At 34.3% G+C, this 24613-nt stretch overlaps 1 protein-coding gene across 3 annotated transcripts in view; it reads left to right on the forward strand.

Annotated features, from left to right (window-relative positions):
• The window catches only part of LOC111508060 (retinal guanylyl cyclase 2), a 307875-nt gene that overhangs the window by 110203 nt on the left and 173059 nt on the right, over positions 1-24613 (forward strand). For all 3 annotated transcript variants that reach the window (XM_074184092.1, XM_074184091.1, XM_074184093.1), the window contains 2 exons: positions 4546-4691; positions 11217-11340. In XM_074184092.1, the coding sequence (XP_074040193.1) occupies positions 4546-4691; positions 11217-11340 (270 nt within the window). The remainder of the gene's footprint in view (positions 1-4545; positions 4692-11216; positions 11341-24613) is intronic.

Below are 24613 nucleotides of genomic sequence, written 5' to 3' on the forward strand. Positions count from 1 at the left end.
GATGCTGACCTGGAGTGAATTTACTTGTGTTTACTTCCATATGGTGATTCTACTCTGGGTGTCTGCTCCTTCGTTTACAACTATGAAATATTGGGTAAATTACATTTTTGCCAACTTTCTCTGGACTATAATGTTCACTTTCCATAGGCCATCCACAGAGATAAAACTTAATTCGAACGTAATCTTTATATATTGATGACTATAATTTCAATCTGTATAATCTTGCTTAGATATAATTTATCCCGATTTATTCCATTGATTATCATTGCTTAGTAATATTTCATTCCAGAGTATATCTATTGATGACAACTATTTCATTTCCTATCTTTTCTTCATATTTACTATGAATACTATGACTTGTGTACTTTAGAGTAGTTCAATTTCACTTCACTTGCAACAAGGTTGTAAAGTTGTTACCTGCTCTTTATTTTAATTCAATTCAGTGTATTGTCCCAAGAAACATTGAATGCTTATAATTAGGGACTATAACTAATATTAAGTATAATAAAATAACAGAAATAACATATTTTATAATTAACACATTTTATATCTAGAAATAAAAATACCAATGTACTGCAGTCAAATAATGAAATTGGTTACAGAAAGTATTTGTTGAAAACGATATCAAGTGTAATAGAAATAAATGCAAACTATGAAATTTCTTTAATTAGATTTTTTTCAATTGGTACTCAAATTTTGTAATGGAATGGTCCTTCTTTATATTTTCCGGAATTGAATTATATATAAAGATCCCATCATGAAATATCTACTTATTTCCAAAATTTGTTTCTATCTTAATTTGTGACAGTAATTTGGCATGATTCCTTTGTATTATTTTTAACAGAATGAATGAAGCAGCTAATGTTGAGTTTATAGAGTGAATTCAAGTCCAATAAAAAGTTTGGTTTATATAAGTTCAATCTTTCTTCCAAATAAGGTAATGTATAAATGCTTCTTATTATTTTGTTTTTAAAGGTTTCCAGAGGTTTGATTATAGATTTACTTGCTGTTCCCCAAACAGAAATAAGATAGTGCAAATGTGAATAAATGAGAAATATATATTTAATAAAACAACACATAGTGGGAATCGAGTTGTTTTTTATTTGTGAGTGTTATCATAATATTCAAGATTAATTCAACAAAATTGTTAAAATCTGTTCCCAAAACACGGAGAGGTTTCAACGAACCACAACTTCTTGAGATCCAACGTAACTGGTAGCAGAGTTCAAATGAAGAAAGGAATAACAATTCAATCAAAATTATTAAATTAACAAAAGTTACGTGAAATGAAAAAACTTCCATAGTAGGAGAACCAAGCGAAGATGTATTTTTTAATCGAGTTGTTGATTTAACTCGTATTTTAATAATAATATATGGTGTTTTCAGATAAAGACCAATTTAACAATTTGATATAATATGATGAAACGAACAGGGATCGAAACCAATCATTGTTAGACCATTTACTGACCGAAGCCACATTGCAATTTCGTGTCAACAGAGGTGCAGGTACCTTAGTTATTGTCGAGTACATACCTGCTGATTTTGATATCTGAAAACAGTTTCATCTCTCACAGAGGATGCAGCAAAATAATATGTTACTTGCAAATTCAGCAATGGAAAAACGAAAGTCTTGAAGAATACGAACTACTTAATACCTACAACTGTTTCTGAAAATCATTTCGAGGCAATATATCAACAATTGAAGTTTGAATCTAGGATTTCTCGCAGGTGCTTTTGATGTTAGTGACATAGTTAATACGTATAGGTAAATATATCTAATGAACTATAATACGAAAAACTTCACCGTTCTTTTCCAAGATTGTAATGATTTGCCTTCTGCCATCTTGAAATCAAGGTAAATAAACATCAAGCAGTCACAAAAATGCTCCTATCCGCTAATTCATTTTGTGTTTATTCCCATTCCGGGCCTGAATTGGCAAAATAATTACCTATTCCACTCAACACTCGCTCTCGTTCTACCGTTTTTGCATCCATTCGAAAGTTTACGACTGTCAAGTTTCAATTTCCAATGAATTCGTTCGAACGGAAACAGAATAAATGTTTACGGTGTTCATAAATGATTTTACGATTCGGTGTAATACCGATTTAAACGACACATATAATCATTTTACGAGTGAGTTCTATATGGGAATAACCACCAGTTGGTAGTTATGTGCTTTGTTCCATCAGGAAGATAGAGATTTCGTCCAAATAACCGACGAAGCACCTGCCACTATGAAAAATTTCAGTGAAATATGCGAAATAAATGAATATAATTGAGTTAATAAAATGGAAGTTATTCGAGGATATTTCAGAACTTTTTGATAATGAAATGTGCATATTGCTTTCTAAACATAGACGATTCTATAGAATAAACAATAGTAGTATTTTCTAATAAGCCTGTTCCTTATTATCGAAGTACTTGAAAAGATGATAGTCGATTGGCGAGAAGTCTGGGAAGTATGGTGGATAAGTAAGAACGTTGACGCTCAATTCACACCAACCGTTCACCACCAAACAGTAACCATGGTCTGCCCAATCGTCTCCTGTTGTCGTAGATGATCCACTTCTCATCACACGCGAGGATCCTATCGAAAAATAGATCGTTTTGGTTGCGCAAGAGCAAAATAAGTACAGATCGCGAAGCGGGGTACCCAATTTTAGAGCTTTTCAATACGTTTCAAACCATCAAAAACTGCATGGAAACTAACGCCCAGTTCTTTCGCCATCTCATGCACCGTTTGTGATGGGTCATCATAAAACGATAACGATAAAATAAAAAAATGTTCAAAATATTTTCTTGAAGGCACAACAAGTAATTTTTGTATTAGACATTGGGAAAATATAATAGATATGTCACCAACTAAATACTAGCAAACAGAAAGGTTGAAGTCATTTCAATAATTTCACTTTTATACTTATAAAACCGTTGAAGACATTGTTTGTGCTTTAAATACTGATATTTTAACTGCGAATGAAATTTCATTGAAAAATATATAGCCCATTATCAAGAACATTTAGGCCCGTCACTCTTCCATTGATGTTTCTGGAAAAAATTATTAAATATACAAAAATTCACTCTGTCGACGTATTGATTTTTTTTGTCGCAAACCCAACTCAGTTTGTTCTAAATAAAATAATCTTATAATATTTTTACACTTTTCAGCTGTAAATATTACTATATGTGTAGTATTTAATTTTTTCAACTCGTCTAATGTCAGTATTCCGATTTACTATCATTTCAAAATGGCGTCGTTCTATAAAACAAATCACTTTTCTTATTATCTTCCAATGATCAATATTACACGAAATTATCAGTTATTGGGACGCTAGTCAAATGTAACTGACAAATTATTCTTTTCGACAGCAAATATATATTCTCGAAAGCAATTTGATTTCATAACAGTTATTTTATTTTTGTTGGAAGGTGATTGACAATGTTTCATGATGATTTCATCAGTTCGGAATTCCATTGTCTGATATTATATAAAATGATCTGAAATCTCTGAAAGAACTAATCAAAAAGAAGAATTAAAAATGAATAGCTGAAAATGACAATTATAAGCAAAAAACCCTGAAATGAAATGATAGTGAAATAAAATACAAGTAAAAATAGAACAATTGAACAAAAAATGAAAATAATAAAAATTAAAAATAAAAATTTAAGAGATTCCAAGCCAAGTTATTTCACGACGTTTCAAGTGTTAGTATCCACAATTGTCTTCGGGTGATGACTGTTCAAATGTTCTATTTTTACTTGTATTCTATTTCACTGTCATTTATTTTCAGCTATTCATTTTTAATATTTCTTTTTTCATTAGTTCTTTGAGGGATTTCAAATCATTTTATATAATATCAGACAAAGGAAGTCCGAACTGATGAAATTCAGTTACTTTAGTGTTTTGAAATTGTAGTAAATATACTATACTATAAAATAGTTGGGAGATTAGCATCAAAGTGACAATATGGTAATAAACACAAAATTGTGTTTGAAAGCATCCCAGTAAAATAATTTCATCATAGCTACAGGAAGCAGTTATAAAATGACTTCGAAATAGTTTCATAAAGATCATACAAACCTTGCAGAAAAGTGCTACTATTTTATAACGATTTTTAAATTTTATTTTATAAACGTTTCTATGATAAATTTATAAAACGATTTCATTGCCTACAACTGTATTGTGTTTCGGCTCGTCTAATATAATCAATTAGCATTTTGGAAGTGATTATAAAATAGCAACAAAATAATACTATTACAGCACCATGAAATTATCAAAAAATTTTGCTGGTTAGGGTATTGAATAATACTTTTCAGATAGTTGTGCAAGGTTTCTCATGAAGGATATTGTTACGGATCCTTCTGCAAGGATTCTTTAATTTTTTTTTTCATTTTTCATACTATTTTTTTCTAACTCAGTCATCTGCATCTTCAGGTTGGCGAGTGAAAATCTCTACCATTCAGCTGATATATCAAATAATTGTCAATAGCAATATGACAATGTCGTATATAATTTCATGAAAATTGAAAGTTCACTTTCTTTACAGATATCTGTGATAACGAGAGACTTTTCTACCGGTTGTCATCTACACCAACGATGATGATGGGCACCTTCACACCGGAAGTTTGCCAACGAGTACATTTCATAAGAGATTTCCATAATATGTCCCTGATATCTTGGAATTGCCCTGTAGTGAGTATTTTCATTGATTTATTATCTACTGTCTATGGGCGTAACTTCCTATCGCAATTAAATATGAAGGAGAAAGTAATCAATACCCAAATACAAAAAAAAACATGTGCGTCTCGAGACATCCGACGGAATTGACAACTGTACATATATCACAGCTAACATTTACCCAATTGTTACTTTTGTAGGAAAAAATGATGATACTATAGTAAAACCAATAATGATTGAGAGTAAAGCGCGTTGTCATATCTAAATTTTACGTTACCAGTTTATAGCAGAATCAAAATATAGTTAGCAGTAGAGTTGTAGGTTGTGGCAAATTATAGATAATACACAATACTAGTACGATTAAAAGGTATTATTTATGACAAAAATCAGTAATGAGCTTGTAATGAGTAATACTTATACATTTCCTGATTACTGATCAGTTAAAATTCATTATTTTCTTATAGTGTTAGATATTTATTACAACTAGTGGCAACGCTGAATGCAACGATATTTCTGTCTTTGTCACTTTACCGTAACTTCCATCTCATCGTTGCAGTCCTCTCTAATGTACTTGCAGCCATGAGCGTATCATTGGTTTGTGAATTATACAGCGTGAATTGTACGTTTTACAGTTAAGTTAGTCAGCAATCGACGTGTTGTGATAACAATTGGTGAAAATAATAGTGCTAATAAGTGTTTAAGCGTTACATAATTATATTTCTACACCGTTCTCAAACTACTCAAAAAATGGGAGACATGGTCGGGCCTTCCACGTCGAAAAAGATAAAACGGTCGGAGTCTCTGTCAGTAAGAGAAAAACAAATTGTACTGCGAGTATTTCACTGTCTTGAAAGAGATCATCAGCCACCAAAAGATGACTTTGTGCATATGTGCTGTAATTCTACGTGTGTACCTCCGAATAACCAACCGGGCATTTCTACATCAATAAGTTCCACAATTACAAAAGATAAATTAGTTGATATGTGCTCTGATTATACCGGTGTACCAAAATCATCGATTTACAAAATACTAAGAGAAGCAGAAATTCATGGGGACGTACAAACGCCAAAAACTAGTAGCGGACGAAAAAAAATCACAGTTGATGAAGAAGCCAAAACCAGTATACGCAGAACTATTCACAGTTTCTTTTTCAGAAATGAGCTGCCCACACTACAAACAGTTCTGGAGGCACTTAGCGATCATGAATTGGTCCCAAAAATGGGTAAAGAAACTTTTAGGAAACTTGTACACGAAATGAAATTTACGTACGGAAAAGTTGACAGGAAAAGCATTCTTATTGAACGTCAAGAAATAATAGCATGGAGAAGAAACTATCTAAGAAAAATTGACGAATTTCGGAAGCTCAAAAAAAAATTGTACTTCATGGACGAGACATGGGTTAACCAAGGACATACGGTCAAAAAAGTATGGCAGGATGGTAATATAACAAGTGCACGACAAGCCTTTATTGAAGGTTTGTCAGTTGGGTTGAAACAGCCATCTGGAAAAGGTAGTCGTCTGATAGTTACGCATATAGGAAGCGACAGTGGATTTTTACCAAATGGTAAATTAATATTTAAATCTAAGAAAACAGGCGACTATCATGAAGAGATGAATGCGGAGGTGTTTGAAAAATGGTTTGAAGGCATCATTCAACTTGTGGAACCTGGGTCTGTCATCGTCATGGACAATGCCCCATACCATAGTCGACATTTAGAACCATTACCGAAACAATCATGGAAAAAAGCAGCAATTCAAGAATGGTTAATTAATAAGAACATCCAATATAACAAAGATAGTTTAAAGGCAGAACTACTTCAGCTAACAAAATTACACACAGACAAATATAAAAACTTCGCAGTGGATGAAATGGCGTTAAGTCGTGGAATCACAGTTTTAAGGTTACCACCATACCACTGCGAATTAAACCCAATAGAATTAATCTGGGCGCAAGTAAAAGGATATGTGGCACGAGAAAACAGAACATTTAAATTAGTGGACGTGCAACATCACCTACAAGAAGCTATTCGAACTGTTTCTGCAGAAGACTGGATGAAATGCATGCAGCATGTTTTAAAAGAGGAGCAAAAAATGTGGGACGTAGACAACCGTATTGAACACAATATTGAACCAATCATAATTCACTTTGATGATAGCGGTAGCAATAGTGACGAATCTGAGGTTGAAGATTAGATGAAAATTTGTACATTCACATTTATATTATATTCTATTATCAAAAATTTGTAATTTGTATTTTCTAGTACCCCTGACGATGAGTTTAAGTTACTCGAAAGCTTGAGAATAGTTATAAAGAGTTATATATATATATATATATATATATATATATATATATATATATATATATTATATATATATATATATATATATATATATATATATATATTGCGTTTTTTATTAATATTGTTAATTTATTTGGTACCTACTATAATTACCACGATTATTACTCCGTTTTCATAAGGCCCACCTAATGACTACAACGATTAGGTAAATTACGATATTGCAAAGTTTTAATGAAATAAATAAAAAATGTGTATGAATATTTTAACTAATTGTACTAAGAATTTTTCTTTCATTCTTAACCCTCTCAAAAATTAATAAGCACGCCCCCGATTTGCTGTCAACTGGGCTTACTTCTACTCTCAATCATAATTGGTTTTAGTATAATAATGTGCATACACACAATTAGTATCATCATTTTTCAAGCCACGTTTCACATAATAAACGAATATTACGTGCTTGTCGGTTAGATTTTCGGTTAGTATATGTCTAAAGGTGCATATTCACCAAAAAAGCGAGCACAAGCGAACATGAGTGAACGCGAGCAAACATACACGAACGCTCGCTCATGCTCGCTTGTACTCCCTTTTTTGGTGAATACGCAACTTTGATCATTAGCAACCCAGTTAAAGTCCCACTCAACAACTAAAATAAAACTGAATTCACGCTTTCCGCACTATATCTTTCCAGGAGTTCACAACAAAAAAGCAAGCACGAGCGAGCATTCGTCTATGTTTGCTCGTCTTCGTTCATGTTCGCTTTTTTGGTGAATACGCACCTTAACGCACACTAAACACTGAGCGTCTGCCCGATGAGAGAGGAGGAGCCTGCCTTCCGCTGACGTGTGCATGAGAGAAAGGAAAGCCAGGCAGACTGGCGCTGTAACGCATTACGCTAGTTGAACACACACACACCGATTTTGGACGGCCAGAATAAAATCGGCCGATATTTTATTGGTAGCGGGTGCTTGCACACTCATCGGATTTTTATCAGTCAAACCATCAGTTGCTTTGTTGTCGTAATCAGCACGCACTATTAAAACGAAGTTAATGCGTAGTAACTACAATTTCACCGAGCATTCGAGACTGGAATGGTCGGTAAAAAACCGTTGAGTATGCAAGAGTGTATTTAGTGATGTACGCCACTACTTCCCGGTACTGCCGGCGATACAGTGGCAGTGGACGGCTGCTCACCGGTATTTTACCGGCGACGCGACGATCACCGGTCGGCGTGTGTGCCAGGTCCCGTTCCCACATGTGGTTCACTATTGGAATTTGGACGGCCGACTTTGTACCGGTCGTCCAAATTCCAATAGTGAACCACATGTGGGAACGGGACCTCGCACACATGCCTACCGGTGATCGTCGCCGGTAAAATACTGGTGAGCAGCTGTCCACTACCACTCTATCGCCGGCAGTACCGGGAAGTAGTGGCGTACATGACTAAATACACTCTTGCATACTCACCGGTTTTTTACCAACCATTCCAGTCTCGAATGCTCGGTGAAATTGTAGTTACTACGCATTAACTTCGTTCTGGTAGTGCGTGCTAATTACGACAACAAAGCAAATGATTGTTTGACCGATAAGAATCCGGTGAGTGTGCAAGCACCCGCTACCAATAAAATATCGGCCGATTTTATACTGGCCGTCCAAAATCGGTGTGTGTGCAACTATCGTTAGGCTTATTGCACACACACCGATTGTGGACGGTCGATTTTATACCGGTCGTCCAAATTCCAATAGTGAACTACATGTGGGAACGAGACCTGGCATGTGTGTGGTTCACTATTGGAATTTGGACGACTGGTATAAAATCGGCCGTCCAAAATCGGTGTGTGTGCATTTAGCGTTAGGTAACGAAACTGTTCACCCTCCCATAAGAAGTTAACACTTCGAAAATGAATTTGTAATACATCCGTTCTGGATTGAAAGATATGCCAAATTCAATGTTTTATGTTCGACATCTGAAGAAAATTTTCTGGTAGACGAATATCCAATTAGAATAAGTGAAAATTGAAAAGTACCATAATGACCTCGAGAAAGTTGATGATTCCTAAATATGCTCCAATGAATTCATATTCCACTGGAAATGATGGGTAAAAATTATTTTCCATATTACTATCCATGATAACAAAACAATTTTCATAGTGAGAAATTTATTCAAGGTGCATTTCACTACACAGTTCTTCTCCAGTCGAATTGGTATATCAAAATATTCTACAATTCGTTTTATACAAATAACAGAACTCAATTACTGAATAACAATAGGTAAATTTCAAGGAGAATAAGTAAATTGATTTTCATCAAAACAATTTCAATGGGGTATTTCGACTGTTTTTTTTTCTGCTGGTTTCCTGGAATTTCAGCAGGTTTGATATTTGTCCTTGGTTGATTTTTTAACGGTGCCCAGGCCCAGGTGGAATTGTTTCGTTCTGGTCGAAGAAGCACTCCAAATCATGCAGAGGAAGCTATCCGAAGACGGGGACCTGGAAGATAGAAAAAATTAACCTATAGAAGTAATCATGGAATAACTGGAGTGGTTTGAAATTCTGGCCATTGAAGAAGCCCACAAGAAACCTCGTTCTGGTTGACGACACCTTCATAATATGGAACCATGGGAATACTGAACTAGACGCCTTCCTGAAACACATCAACAGCGTAAAACCTTCCATCACTTTCACAATGGAGAAGGAAGTCCACAAAGAATTGCCATTTTTAGACGTACTGGTGAAGAGGACCGACACTAAGTGGGGAACATCTATATACCGAAAACCCACTCACACGGGACAGTACCTGAACCACGAATCCACCCACCATCAATAGACTAAAATAGGAATCATCAGGGCTCTATTAGACCGTGCTTTCGGGCTCTGTAATACGAAGGAACGTCTCGAGAAGGAACTGAACATCATCAAAAATGATTTTGTACGGAATTGCTACTTCAAAGCGATGGTAAAACAGACTTTGACTGAGAGACAGCAAGAGCTGCGCAAAGAACAGAAGCCGTCACAATCAGTGCTTGCACTTCCTTTCATCAGAGGATTATCGGAGAGGATAAGAAAAATTGGGTCCAAGTACAACATCAGAACCTGCTTCAGATCCGGAAACACTATCCATAGTAGCCTCACGAAAACCAGGCCACCAAATTCGGACTGAGATTCCAAGAATTGCATTTACCGTATACTTTTTGAGTGCGGAAAATCATATATCGGTAAAACTAAGAGGCCATTGAATGTTCGAATTGCCGAGCACAAGAAACACACACAGCGAGAGGAAACCAGCAAATCAGGAAAAGCAGAACATGTTTGGACCCACCAACATAACGTCGAGGGGTCCCAAGCTGAGAACTTTGGTTTAGAAGGAACTTCAAAGAAGCCGCATACATGTTGTCCAACAATGTATCCAGCCAAGCTAGCGTAGAGATATGCAACATATGGAAACCCATAATCAAGCGAAAAATGGCCAACTCCCGCCAAATGGTCATCTCCCACTAAACCGGTGAAGCGAAAAAAGGAAAGCGGAGATAAGTGGAAGTACTCGAATGACCCATAAATAGTGATCTCTTGGAGGAATTAGTCCAGTCATCACCCGAAGACGATTGTGGATACTAACAATCGAAACGTCGTAAAGTAACTTGGCTTGGAATCTCTCAACTTTTATTTTTATTTTTAATGTTTGTTCAATTGTTCTATCTTTACTTGTATATTATTTCACTGTTATATCATTTCAGGTTTTTTTGCCTAATATGATTGTTATTTTCAGCTATTTTTTTCAATTCATCTTTTTTTATCAGTTCATTTTATATAATATCTGACAATGGAATTCCGAACTAATGAAATTCATCGTTACACTGTCAATCACCTTCAAACAAATGCTAAAAAAACGTCTTCTATTATTCAGGAAAAAGGGATACGCCTCGGACATGAAATAGTTTCAGTTACGTGTTATGGCAACTAGTTCAAAACTTGAATCTTTAAATAATGGCAAAATTTTGATTGCCCTTTTTCGACCATCAGTTTGTTTTTATAGTAGACTACAGCAAATGATATATAGCTCAAAAATATTCCAGACATATCCTCCCAATTGAACTTGCTCCACCATAAAACACGTTCAGACAGAAAAACCAGTGCGCTGATCAAATTGCGACGCGGACAAACGGTTGCTGGGCAGCAAATTGAATAACACATTTCCGCGCTATCTGAATTTCACATATGTAACGCTCATATTTCGGTTATTCCAGATTTCTCAGAGAATCGATGGTAACCTCGATATCAGATTCAGCCCTCCAATTACTGCAATAAGCGCTGGATTTGCGAGAGTCGTCGGAGAGATGAAGTGGAAATCTGTCGCAATTATCTCCAGCGGTAAGTACGATGTAGATCTAGATAGTTTGATTGTAGTGTTCGATTGGAGTAGGTGGCAGAAATCACGAGGATTTCGTATTCATGAGGTGTAGATATCAGAGGATAGCCTTTGACCGTTATTGGAATGAACTTTACATTTGTTTCCAATCGAATGTTGATTGGTACAAATTATTAATTGACATATTATGAATTATATCGTCAATTACTGTTGATAAAAATTTCATACGGTTTTCTGAAATAAATTGAAATTTTCTATGTTTTTCACCACTTTCATTTGTAACTAACGTTACTGCAGTTTCGTCCTATATGGACATTTTCAAACTTATACAATAAACTGTATAAGTTTGAGAATGTTAGTTACAAATAAAAGTGGTAAAAAACAGAAAATTTCAATTCTCTTTTCTTCATTCAGTTTTCTGAAAGTTTTCAACAGCACCCCGTATAAAAGAAAGCTGATAGTCGACTGATTTTTTCTACCCTCAAATACTTCAAAGTTTCCTCAGCAAATATATAGAATCAATATCATACTTCATTATGCATCCCGAATCAGTATTGTTGAAATGTACAAACCATTCTTTGAATATTAATATTTTAGAAAATGTATTTACTCAGACCACAATATCGAACTAAAGCAATTTCATTTTTTTTCAACAATAACGTTCATATTTATATTCTGCTTTGAAATATGTTCTATATGCCTTTATCTAGTTGATACATTTCCTACTCTTTGAGTATTATGTTAGGTCAAGTCAGAAGTGAGTGGGCCTATTCGACCCGCCAGCGCAACCCGCAAGGGTTTATTGTGGCTCACACCTATTCAAACTCGACCAAATAAACCCAGCTTCTTGACGAAACCGATTAGTTTATATGGTGAGTGGTCTTTCAGGTCAGATGGTAAGAGTGTGGTTTTACCAAACTCTGAAAACCTGATTCGATCGGCAGCAGAGCAGATACAAAGTAAATGCTCTACTGTTACATCATTTTCCAAACAGAGGCGACAAACACTGTTTTCAAATGACAGTGACCTGTAAGGATGCCTGTTAGACATCGTACTTATTAAGTGTACTTATACTTGTATGAAATTGAGAACTACCTATGTATCTATCCATCTGAAACTTTGATGAATAATCATCTTCCATATTCAACTAGCTCCGCAATTGAAAAATGTCGACACCCATTCTGTTGACTTGGAGTTGTGTTTTCAACTATTGTCCTTATGTGCACAGAGTTCTGAAACATGAAAATCTTCGATTTTGAAGGCATTTCGATCTCAAATTCGGCTTTTTATTTAAACTGTCTATAATTCAGTTTTTGATGTCTTTTTGCGACAATTTGGAGAAGTTCAAAAATTTTTCAGAAGCTTGAAATTTCTTTTCACGCAGATTTTTTTTTAAATCAGAGTGCCGGCTTATCAAATATAGTAAACGAAGTTGTGAATTGATTTTTCAATTTCCACATTTCTGAAGTTTCCAATATTTCCAATGATTGCACGCTTTATTTATCATTTCTGTAATCAGAAATGGAATATTGTTAATCAACACAAACACATTTTTGGATTGAAAGTTTTGGCTTTCTGCTTCTCCATCTTCATACACAGAAAATATGAGAACCTCCAAAGAAAGGAAAAAGACAATTAATTGATGAAACTAATCACAAAGATCTGTAGATCATGCAAAAAAATAACTTTTTGACAGAAAACTGAAAAAAATACCTCCTCCATCAACCTACACTGTAGGTTAGTGGACTGATACTTATCAGAAAATAACTACTTTCCTGGCTAATACCACGAAGAGCGTTGGATTATATCCGACAGGTGTCAGTGCAGGATTCTTCACTGAAGTTATTCCTGCATATGCTGTTGGCGATACAACTGCCGTAATCGATGTTCAATTATTGAAACACACTTCCAGACCGTTTTCGGGCTGTTTGCGCACTTGTTATTGAAACATACAGTCGATGATTTCTGATTATTGAAAGTCGAATTCATTCAGAGTATCATTTTTCGAACTAGGCTGAAGCGAACAACAAACATGTTTGTTATCGCCCCATCTACCTGTGAACGAGGTAACCAACCGCATATCCGAAATTTATTGGAACACACTTGCAGACCGGTTTCAGGCTGTTTGGCCATTCGTCAGTGCAAGGTAGTGTTTATCATCAACATAAAGTCGATGATTTCCGATAATTGAAAATTGAATTCCTCCAGAGTATTATTTCTTGAGGATGACAGTGTTGCATGTAAGTGAAACTTCACCCCTTCCATATGCTATATATGTAGCAATCCTGTCAATGATATATGATTCTATTTCATGACGAATGTTTATAGCACAAACTGAATTGGAAAAAGTGTTTTTTGTACGATTCAGTGTACCTACATATAAAAAAAGCTGTTTCGGAAGTACTCTTTTTTTAATGTAATTGTGTTTAAAATCTGTTTTTCCGTCAACTCTCAAAAGTCGAAACTTGTGCGAGCTAAGGACTAACGGGGTCTTACATTTTTACGTGTTATTCCTAGCACGGGTTGGACGACAGGCAGTAAAAATCGATCGTCCGGCTTCGCGGTTCGAACCACCGGTTCACACAGTGATCGATTAAGTGAGCGGAGCAAACCACCGAAGTCAACCCAACCGGCTACCTTCCCACCAATGTTAATATAAAAGAAGTTGTTTCGAGGGGGCTTTTCCATTCGGTTTTGTGTCTGAAAGTTACTTGTTTACATGAACTACACAGCTTTGTGAAGAGTTAATTTTGGAGTTATTTGTCTTATTTCTTTCTTTGGAAGATCTTCACTTTTTTATTGAAGATGGAGAAGTAGAAAGCCAAAACCTTTATATCTCAAAAATTGGTCTCTACTTAAAATATACTCGTTTCAATTCGAAATCCTTGTGGCTGGGATTTAATCAAATGAGCGAATGAATGTCATTACGCGCTGTCATCGTTGACAAGAGTAGATTTAAGTCAATAATGACAAAAAGTCGTAATTTCATAAACGAATTGAGAGCTTTGTTCTTGTAGTAATGTTGTAATGTAATGACATTTATCTCTTTCCGAAACATCGAATATACGTCATTGAGGATGACAGTGTAAGTGTGAGTTCATTTTGAAAGATCTTCTTTACCAAAAATCAATCCATCCTAAAATTATACCCCTTTCAATTTGAACAAAAGATTCTTCCATTCTGAAATGACCATGTTCGGCTATTCAATCAAACAATATGTATCTGTCCTCGACCACCGCACTCACCATCCTCTGGCTTGGAAATTATTATACGTTCCACTTACAGGTGATTTCGTTGGCACGACGAAAGTTCAAAAACACCCTTCCATCCAGACGACGTTTCATTAATTCTTGATGGAGTTTTGTCTGCTGTGCAAATAGTCGAACTTCGCACAGTTTTGTCAACGGCAGATGGTTTTTTCAATTCTATTATAGTGCATGGTTTCGATGTGGCGCTATTTTCCAGATGAATGCCATCAGCCGCAGGAGTTTACAATTGCAAATTATCTATTGAATTTTTGAAGAAGACTTTTCACATGCTTTGCTGTTTCCATCAACAATATTGTTGAGAAAATATTTTCTTCATTTGAATTGAGAGCGGTATATTTTTAAGAGAGAATAATTTTTGGGAATCTTGATACAAAAAAGTATGGTAATCTTCCATAGAAATGAAGGAAGCAAACAATTTAAAGAAGTAATTATATAAAGATGTGTTAATTATGCGAAGAAGTAATTTTCACACAAACTGGAAGAAAATAATATTACTGGAGTTTTTTCCCAACACCAAATCGTTATTTTTAATACTTCGACACGTGTTTCGATAACCAAGTGATCATCTTCAAAGAGGAAGATTAAAACTAGAAACTGATGCGAGCTAACCCTGTTTATGCTATATAGGTATCCCATACAGGTAAACCATCCAGACGTACCACCCATTCAGGTATACCAACCTAAATTAATTTTACAATTTTGCCTTATCTATTATTTTACAATATATGTTTATATAAAACAATTTTCAGCTATATAAAAATCAATTTCACAATATTGCCCATCAAAATTTATTTTTGAATTGTGTCCTTATGTAGTAATCAGTAAACCCAACAACATTATTTTATTTTAACAAGCTATATAGTATGCTCTTTGGTATAGGTCCGTCATCGTTATTCATAATATTATTGTGTTTACTTATTTCTACACTCTCATAGGCATCTAGTTGCCTGTTGTTGTTAACTCGTCTAACTAATCTTAATGAACTGAAGTCTATGGAATGATTTTGTTGCAAAATATGATGGGCGACTGGGGAGTCAGTCGCGGAGCAGAAGAGGGCGCGTCCATAAAACAAAATTATATCTTTTCATCACTGTTTCTCCATGTCCTCAAATTTTCGGTAGGTGAATTCATATTTAGTATCAGCATTGCACCCGTGCGGAGCCGGGACGGATCGTCAGTTCATTCATGAAACTACGACTTTATGTCACGGAATGAGTTCAATCTACTCATATCATCGATGACAGTGCATATTAAATTCCAATCAAATGAATCTTGTTTCAATTGAAAGGGGTATAAATTGATGAATGTAGCACTGTGTGATAGAAGATCATCATGAAAAATGAGAAATAAAACTTTCTATGTTTCATTAATACTTGTATTCGTAACTAATGTTTCTGCATGTCTCCTGAGAATATTTTCAAACGAATACAATAACCACCTTCAAAAAAATCATAAACTTTATTGTATTCGTTTGTATTCGTCCTTATAGAACATTATTGATAAAAATTGGTGAAAAGTCCATTTCAAAAGCAATCAGACAAAAACATTTTGCAACTTTCCGGTGAATGATACCTGTTTCAAGTTCGCAATGGATGTTTGAAGTGTGAAGTGAATAGAAAAAAGTGATTTTTGTATAGTTCTAGTTCCCCACATCTCTGAAACTGAAATCTTAGACCCGAGTCAGCTTTTTTTTCTCAATTTGAATATTGAACAGCATAAAACTCAATCCACTCTGATAACTAATGAACACCACTATAACACAAGACAGAAACATATTACTTACTTGCCTCCTTCAGCTTCAAAGTCTAATGGGCAGAAGAATTTTAAATTTTTGGGCCTGAAACTCTACGGATGCCTTCCGCAATATATCACAGAAATCAATAATATCGAACAATTCAAAAATAAGTTGAAATGTTATATCAAATCGACTTCAAGGGTTGATATATATTTACAAATCGAAAACCCCTTCATGATATAGTACTTCGGTCAACATCTTCCTTCTTATTATAAACCCATTCCATGATAAATATTTTCTGAGATATATTGCTTTGTCCATGCATGTGTTAATATGTGAAAATTACTCTATAAAACACTAGTTATATTTTTCATTTTTACCTCAAGTGTACGTTTTTCTTGTATTTTTTAATGTATTTTTTTTAATTTATTTTTATGCATCACTTCTAGAGATTTGGAATAATGCTTATGTATCATATCTACTATTTATACTTATTAACCTGCATCTTCTCAACCTATATAAGAATTTGATTTCTTACAGGTTTCCCCACTTTGTTATACATTATTTAGGTTAGCTTATGATACTTCTATGTTGTAACGGTTTCTTTTGTGCAATAAAAATTATTATAAATTATTATTATCTGTTCCCCACTGTTTTACCCGCGTTACCATGGGCACCTACCCTATGTATTAATCCAGGTCATGATCTATCTATATACCAACTTATATTTGAGTCCGCTGAGCTGTTCAGGCGTAAATACATACTGTAACAAATTATTGAATCAACTCTCTTAAACAAATTCATTTCCAACAATATTTCACTAATCACAAACTAATTTATTTACAACACTTAGCTACTAACGCTCAATTTATTTCCACTATTTGGAATTTCTTGTTTAGCCGCTCGATTCACTTTCTGAACTGCCCTCTTGGGTCGGAAAGACGTGCTTAACGGTCCTTTCTAGAAATCTGTAGTTGATTCGGTCCTAGAATTTTACCGACGGTTCCCGACTGCATTCTTTCGCGGTGATGTCATGTGTTTGTTCGATGAGCCGGCTGGCGTATCAGTCATGGGCGTCTTCAGATTCATTACAATACATTACATTCATCATTCTCAAAAACTTTACGCATTTATAATATTAGTAGGAGTAGGATTAGTAGGATTACCTACCACTTTTTTCCTGATGTATTTCATTCTAATTCTTTTAGTTTTTTTTGCTGATGCTATTCAATACCGTATAAGTGATTACCTATTGATTGACTGACAGTCTTATATTTAACGTATAGCCGAAGCAACTGAACCTAAAATCTTGAAATACGCAGGTAGGTTCTTTGTATAGCGTAAATAAGCATCAAAAAAGGGAATACCCCCTAAGGGGAAAAATAAGGATTCAAGGATTGTATTGAATTTTGTAAGTTTTGAAGTTGGAAACCTGAAGTTTTGGGATAATAAAAAATATTGTAACTATTTGTTTAAAATGTTTGTCACGAAATTTAATGTGACAAACCAAATTCTACGCGGGCGAAGCTGCGGGCAACAACTAGTCTAATATAACCCTAATTACTCAATACCTTAATCACCAATAAAAACCAATTACTGATCTGAAGAAATATATGAGTGAGTTTGTACATTCACGAAAGTGACTAAAAATGTTTTCACAAAAAAGTGTTGAGGTACATACAAACTGCCATAATTCCAACTGATTACTTGCACAATGATCTTCAACCAAACAAAAAAGAGAAGAAATCAAAATAGTGGAAGCTCCGCTAACCACAATTAAATATCTACGAGTATATTGCATTACCATTCAAATACTCGAATGATAAATTAAAATCCAGTGTGTTTTTACAGTCAGACGATTTGAGAATATGCTGTTTCGTTCAAGCGATGCCGATGTTCATACAAATAGAAAGATAAACTGCAGTAATGTAATATCCGGCGAACTATAGCAATTTATTTCCGGGAGCAAGAAAATTCTCGAAATTAATTAAAAAGAAATGGTTGCATAGAGCGGTAATATGCACCCAAGCTTTGATTAAAATGTTCAATAGTTCTATTTGTATTATCAGCCTGGAGTTGTTTTATTTTAGCCAATTATTATTTTCATTTGTGAATCAAGAGTCTGTAATGTACCAGGTACACATTGTTTATTTTGCTTTTGTTCATTATTGCAAGATTTTTGTCGATTCATAAGTGTTTATATATTCTCTCTCATTATTATTCTCATTTTTATGCAGTATTTTTCATCTCAGTATGAAGGAATATACTTGTGATATACTGTTTGGAACCTTTGGTGTAGTAATGAATATTACTGGAGTTTTTTCCCAACACCAAATCGTTATTTTTACACCTCGACACGTGTTTCGATCACCAAGTGATCATCTTCAAGAGGAAGATAAAACTAATAACTACTCAAAACTAAAGCTACTTATACTAATCAAGTACATCATACAGGTAGGTAATCAGTAATACCACCCATACAAGTGTACCACCTTAAATTAATTTTACAATTGGCCTTTCTATTATTTACAATATGTCCTTATGTATGTTTAAATGTTACAGCTATATATAAAACAATTTTCAGCTATATAAAATTAGTTTCACAATATTGCCTATCTAAATATATTTACAATGTGTCTTTTTGTAGTAATCAGTAAACCCAACAATATTATTTCAACAAGCTATATAGTATGCTATTTGGTATTGGTCCGTTATCGTTATTCATAATATTATTATGTTTACTTATTTCCACACTCTCATAGGTATCTAGTTGCCTGTTGTTATTAACTTGTCTAACTAATCTTAAAGAACTGAAGTCTATGGAATGGTTTTGTTGCAAAATATGATGGGCGACTGCAGATTTTTCAGGTCTTCCATATTTTAAGTGTGCTATGTGTTCCTTATATCTCACTTTAATAGATCTTTTTGTCTGTCCATAATATTTTGCATCGCAGACCTTACATTCAATTTCGTAAATTCCAGACTTTTCCGAATTCTCGACTTTTTCTTTTGGACTTCCCAAAAGGTTCTGCAGTGTATGACTTGTTTTAAAAATTCCCAACTTTTCGCTGTTTTTTCGACTTGGAAAAGTTGGGAAATTTCGGGTCGTGAATTTAGAAAAAATAATAGTAGAAAACAATAAACACAATATTATTCAAATGCTGTTTCTCTTCATCTGTATTTAATACTCCTATACATGGTGGATATGGTGGAAGACCAAGGACCTTGGTACAAAGTAGAATAATTCCCATTATTATTTTTATAATTACCAAAAATTTTTTTTTGTGCATACCCTAACGGGCATAAGCATTCAGCCAATCTTTGGATAGCTTTCATTTCCTTGAAAGTTGGTAAATTTTGCTGGTGAGGTTGGGAAAATTCGTATTCCCTCCCCCCCTGGTATTTCTGTTCACTACGGCCCTGATCGCAGGAGGAAATCAGGTTTGTATGGTGGCTGTGACATGATTACCGTGCCGTGTTAGCAGGTGCATCATTGTGATGCAAAGCCATGAATTTTTTTTGTATTGCTTCTGGCAAGCGGCATATAACTTCAAGATGATACTCCTTATTGACCGTTCGATTATGTGGCAACAACTCCTGATACCCTAGCTATGCGTCGGGGATTAGTAACTGTTGTATGTGAAAATATCACGATAAAGTGTTATTCCGATACATTTTGATGGATTTTAAAAAATATCGTCCAGTTACATCACAACAATTTGAAAATTTAATGATCGAAATGTTGATGTGATTCGAACTCAAGATCATCGGTTTGCAAGCCCAGAATTCAACTGCTGATCTACCAAACTGTGACATACAGCTATTTCAGTTTCTAACTATTATTATTTTGTTATTTTCTTGCCGGACTTTTGAAAAATATCAGTTCCTTATTTTTGTCGTAAGATATATGTCGTCAGAGACAGATGTGAAATGAAAGATCTGCTCATGTGTGATCGATTCCGAATTGTTCTGATGCAATGTATCTTTGCCTACTCAGAAGACTGAACTATAGTCTATTACCCAAACATAAACTGTTATATATTTGACGCTTCTTTCAGTGGCCATAGAAAAAATATTATTATTATTAGTATCATGTTGCACAGTCAGGAATACAGCTTCAGAAAAATCACGCAACATGTACCTACATTACTGCCTCATTATGATAATTACTTAACCAATTCGCTCGTCCATACAAAGCCATATCTTCAACGAGGATTTTTTCCATTTCCCAGGCAAACTCGAGTGCAACTCCTGGTGAATCATACACGAGATGATAATGGAGCCAGTCTCCGGAGCATTGTTATTCGCCATTCCGAGTCATTTTCAACGAAATGACAGGGTTTATTTTTCTTCATTACTTTAGTCAGCTCCCTTTCTAGGTGGTTATGACACGGAAAATTATTTCATCATGATGAAGTAAAAATGAATGCGAGGTAAATGTCCATTTACCGTAAACCAATATTATCGGCCACAAAGGGAGCTTTATTTTTACTGCGTTCATCAGGATATAAAAGGGTTAGTAGGCAGTTTATGACGTTATATTTCCAGATATTGCACGAAAAGAATTAGGCCACTGAATGTTTGGTAGTCCAATATTTCAACACGATTTATTTTTTTCTAAGTACTTATGCACTTTTTTCAACGTTTGCTACTCTATGTATTTTCCGTCATTGTATTATATGTTGTATTGTCATTTTTTGCTTTTATTCGCCGTTTGAAAGTCGTTTCTACTGTATTCTATTCATCTGTCATATATATAAGGATTTGGTTTGGAGCACATTTTTTTTCAGTTGGTCACTCTGTTTGTTTGTCATTAGGTTCAGTTGACAAATATTGTTGATAGGTTTACTATCCACATGTGAGTTTTTGTGTTTATCATATTGATTTTCTATGTATTTTTACCAATAGATATTGTTTGAAATAATATCGTGAGTAATTAACATGACAACTGATACTAATGTCTAATAATCAGAGTAGCCAACTCACAAAAATCATCGTCCCCAAATGAAATCTTCACCCGAATTGGTCCATTACAAAACGATTTCGAAAATCAAATATATAAAATATACATAAATATTCCAATGCATTCCTACACACTTGTGACAAGTGAAAAATAGATTTCTTGCAAAAAATAAGTACCTTAAACTTGTTCATACATTTTGGGATGAAAAATTTTGGCTTTCCAACACATGTATGTACTTTATTGGTATGATATTCATACATGACAGGAAGAAGTTTTCCTTTTTAATTTTAATGAAAACTAAACAAGAATATAACACTATAATTATAACAATATCCAATGTCATTAAAAAGAGATGAATAGTTTCGAAGAAAGGTGCAATATGAATTTGGTAATAACCAAATGAGTTGATTGGATTGAGAAATATAAAAAAATAGAATGGAATAAAGATGGTTTGAAGAATTTCCACTGACTCAATATTAGCGTCTAATCCATTATTAGTTGCAGTTATTTGTATGCAAGCCGTCGATGATATTTCTTGAATAAAAGTCAACGTAATCCCTGGACAGGCTTTTCAGTAGTGAAGGTTTTTTTGAAATTATCAGAATGCCAATATGAATATAAAATCCCCTATACTTTTTTAATTTCATAAATTCATAACTATGAAGTCTGAAGACTTTTTGTATAAGATATTATATAGTTTGGATTTCCCAAATCTTTCCAAATTCTGTTATGCATTCTTATTCCCGGGTAGTTTTTGTCATTCAATTATCTTGCCAATTTGTTTGTTCTAGTCTAGTCTAGTTTAGTCTAGCATATTTCATAAGATATGAATATGGAATTTTCAAGCTTGCTCAATGATTGAGTGTTTCTTCTCCGTAAATTCCGTACAAAATACACAATTCCACCACTAACACCAGCGGATAGTTCAATTGCAACAACAGCCGTAGAAAAAGCAAGTCTACTAGCTGAGAAATTTGCGTCCCACTCCACAGTCGATTTTCTGAGAAAGGTATCACCAATTATTCTCACACTAGAATCCATAATGTCGGAAATTATTTTTCAACAGCGCCTAGTAAGACCCGTCATCGTACTTAAGAAATGCGCAAATGAACTCGCACCAGTATTTTTTTCAACTTGTCTTTTACGGAAAAGGTTTTTCCTCTTGTTGGAAGATTGGTCGCGTTCAGTCTTTTCCCAAAAAGGGCAAGAGAAATCTTCCAAATAACTATAGATCAGTCGCTTTGCTATCAGTGACATCAAAAATCATGGAGAAAGTCATAAACCACCATTTCCTCAAAAATTTGGAAATCTTCAACATCCTGAGCGATCATCAATATGGATTTCGAAAACAAAGATCAACAGGCGACCTCCAATCGAGAAACATGGAGAATCAAGATATTTATTTATTGATTATCCGTTTGACATGTAACCATGTATAGGATTTGAACAGCAATGAAGAACACATGAAAACGCAGTGTCCGTATCAATATAAAAACACTCTAAAATTAACAAATAATATAAAATACAATACAAAAGAAAACTATTTTATGATATAAAAGATTCATCCAAGTTATAAAAACAACCATCAATTAAATACTTTTTCAGATTTCGGGTAAATTCATTAATTTTAGTGAGCTCCTTAATATCTTTTGGTAACTTATTAAAGATATTTGGGCCCATCACATAAGGTGAATTAGAAGAAACCATATATTCACAATACTGCATGTGGAAGTTATATTTTTGACGAATATTCCTACTATGTATGATTTCATTGGTGATAAATTTATGTTTGTTTTCAAAGACAAAAATTGACATTTTGAATAAATACATGCTGACAACAGTTAAAATGTTAAATTGTCTAAATAAACTTCTACAAGAAGCCCTTTTTGAGGCTTTGGTCATTATTCTCAAAATAAACTTCTGCGCAACTAATACATTTGATATCGAAGTCGAGTTACCCCACATACATATGCTATGTCTCAGTCTGGAAGCTACTTGAGCATGGTATAGTGCCAAAAGTTGCTGATCTATCAAGATATCTGTCAGGTTTCTAAAGAGATAACCTAATGAATTAATTTTACTCGTTAAATTCGAACAGTGTTGTTTCCATGTCAAACATGCATTAATGGTAGTTCCCAAAAAATTTGTCTCTTCTTTTCAAGAATTGACATGTTCCTAATTTGAAATTAAATAGGCACGCTATGTTTTTGTCGATTGTGAAATATAACCAACTGTGTTTTGTTAGCATTGAGATATAGAGAATTTGCTCCGCACCAGTTCTTACAGATTGCAAAGCATATTTACATTTGTCTAAAAGCGAGTTTTGATCCATGTCAGATACTATTAAAGACGTATCGTCGGCATACATTGTTAGAGAAGTATTCCTGATATGTGAATACAGATTATTTGTATATAAAAGGAACAATATAGACCCTAATACCGATCCTTGCGGAACATCCATTGAAATATTTAATAACAATGAATTACATTTATCATAAGTACTCGTACTGTGGTTACTAATTGTAACATATTGTTGTCTATTTTCTAAAAATGATGAAATTCAGGAATGTGCTACGCCATGAATGTTGTATGAGTGTAACGTTGACAACAAAGCATTATGATTGACACAGTCGAATGCCCTGCTGAGATCACAAAAAATCCCAACAGGACACCCGCCTGCCTCCAAATATTCAAACAGTGTATTGAAAAAAGAAATTACTGCAGTATTGGTAGATCTATCAACTCGAAAACCGTGTTGATGATCTGTCAACAGTTTGAACCTATTTAAGAAATCCAAAAGTCTATCAAAATATGCGTGTTCAAAAAATTTTGAAAAACCCGATATGATGATGACTGGTCTATAATTTTCTAATTTATATCTGTCCATTTTCTTATGAATTGGAAATTACCCTTCCAATTTTGAGATACTTCGGAAATGACCCAGTAGGAAATGAAAGGTAAAAATTTGGTCGATAATTGTAGATGAATGAGGAGTAACTATGGTCGGCCGTTTTACAATGGCGCGCAAGGTGAAAGAAGATGTGAGGTCTTGCAGTCTTTTGTAATCGCCCGAATCTTCAGAATCTGTATTAGCATCGATATTTCTAAGGCCTTTGACCGTGTGTGGGATGAGAGTTTGCTGGCCAAACTTCGATGTTATGGAAAGCTGAAGAACCATTTTTCTGTATGGTTCTTCAGCTTTCTAAAATTATGTTTCCTGCAAGTGGCCGTCGATGGATATCTTTCGAATACTTTCGAGAGAAAACAATGTGTATCATATAATGAAGAACTCAGTAGCTTACAAACGA

The sequence above is a fragment of the Leptinotarsa decemlineata genome, unplaced genomic scaffold (assembly GCF_025532065.1).
Source record: "Leptinotarsa decemlineata unplaced genomic scaffold, Ldec_3_MD MMD2_tig00026354_RagTag_RagTag, whole genome shotgun sequence".
NCBI classification, from domain to species: domain Eukaryota; kingdom Metazoa; phylum Arthropoda; class Insecta; order Coleoptera; family Chrysomelidae; genus Leptinotarsa; species Leptinotarsa decemlineata.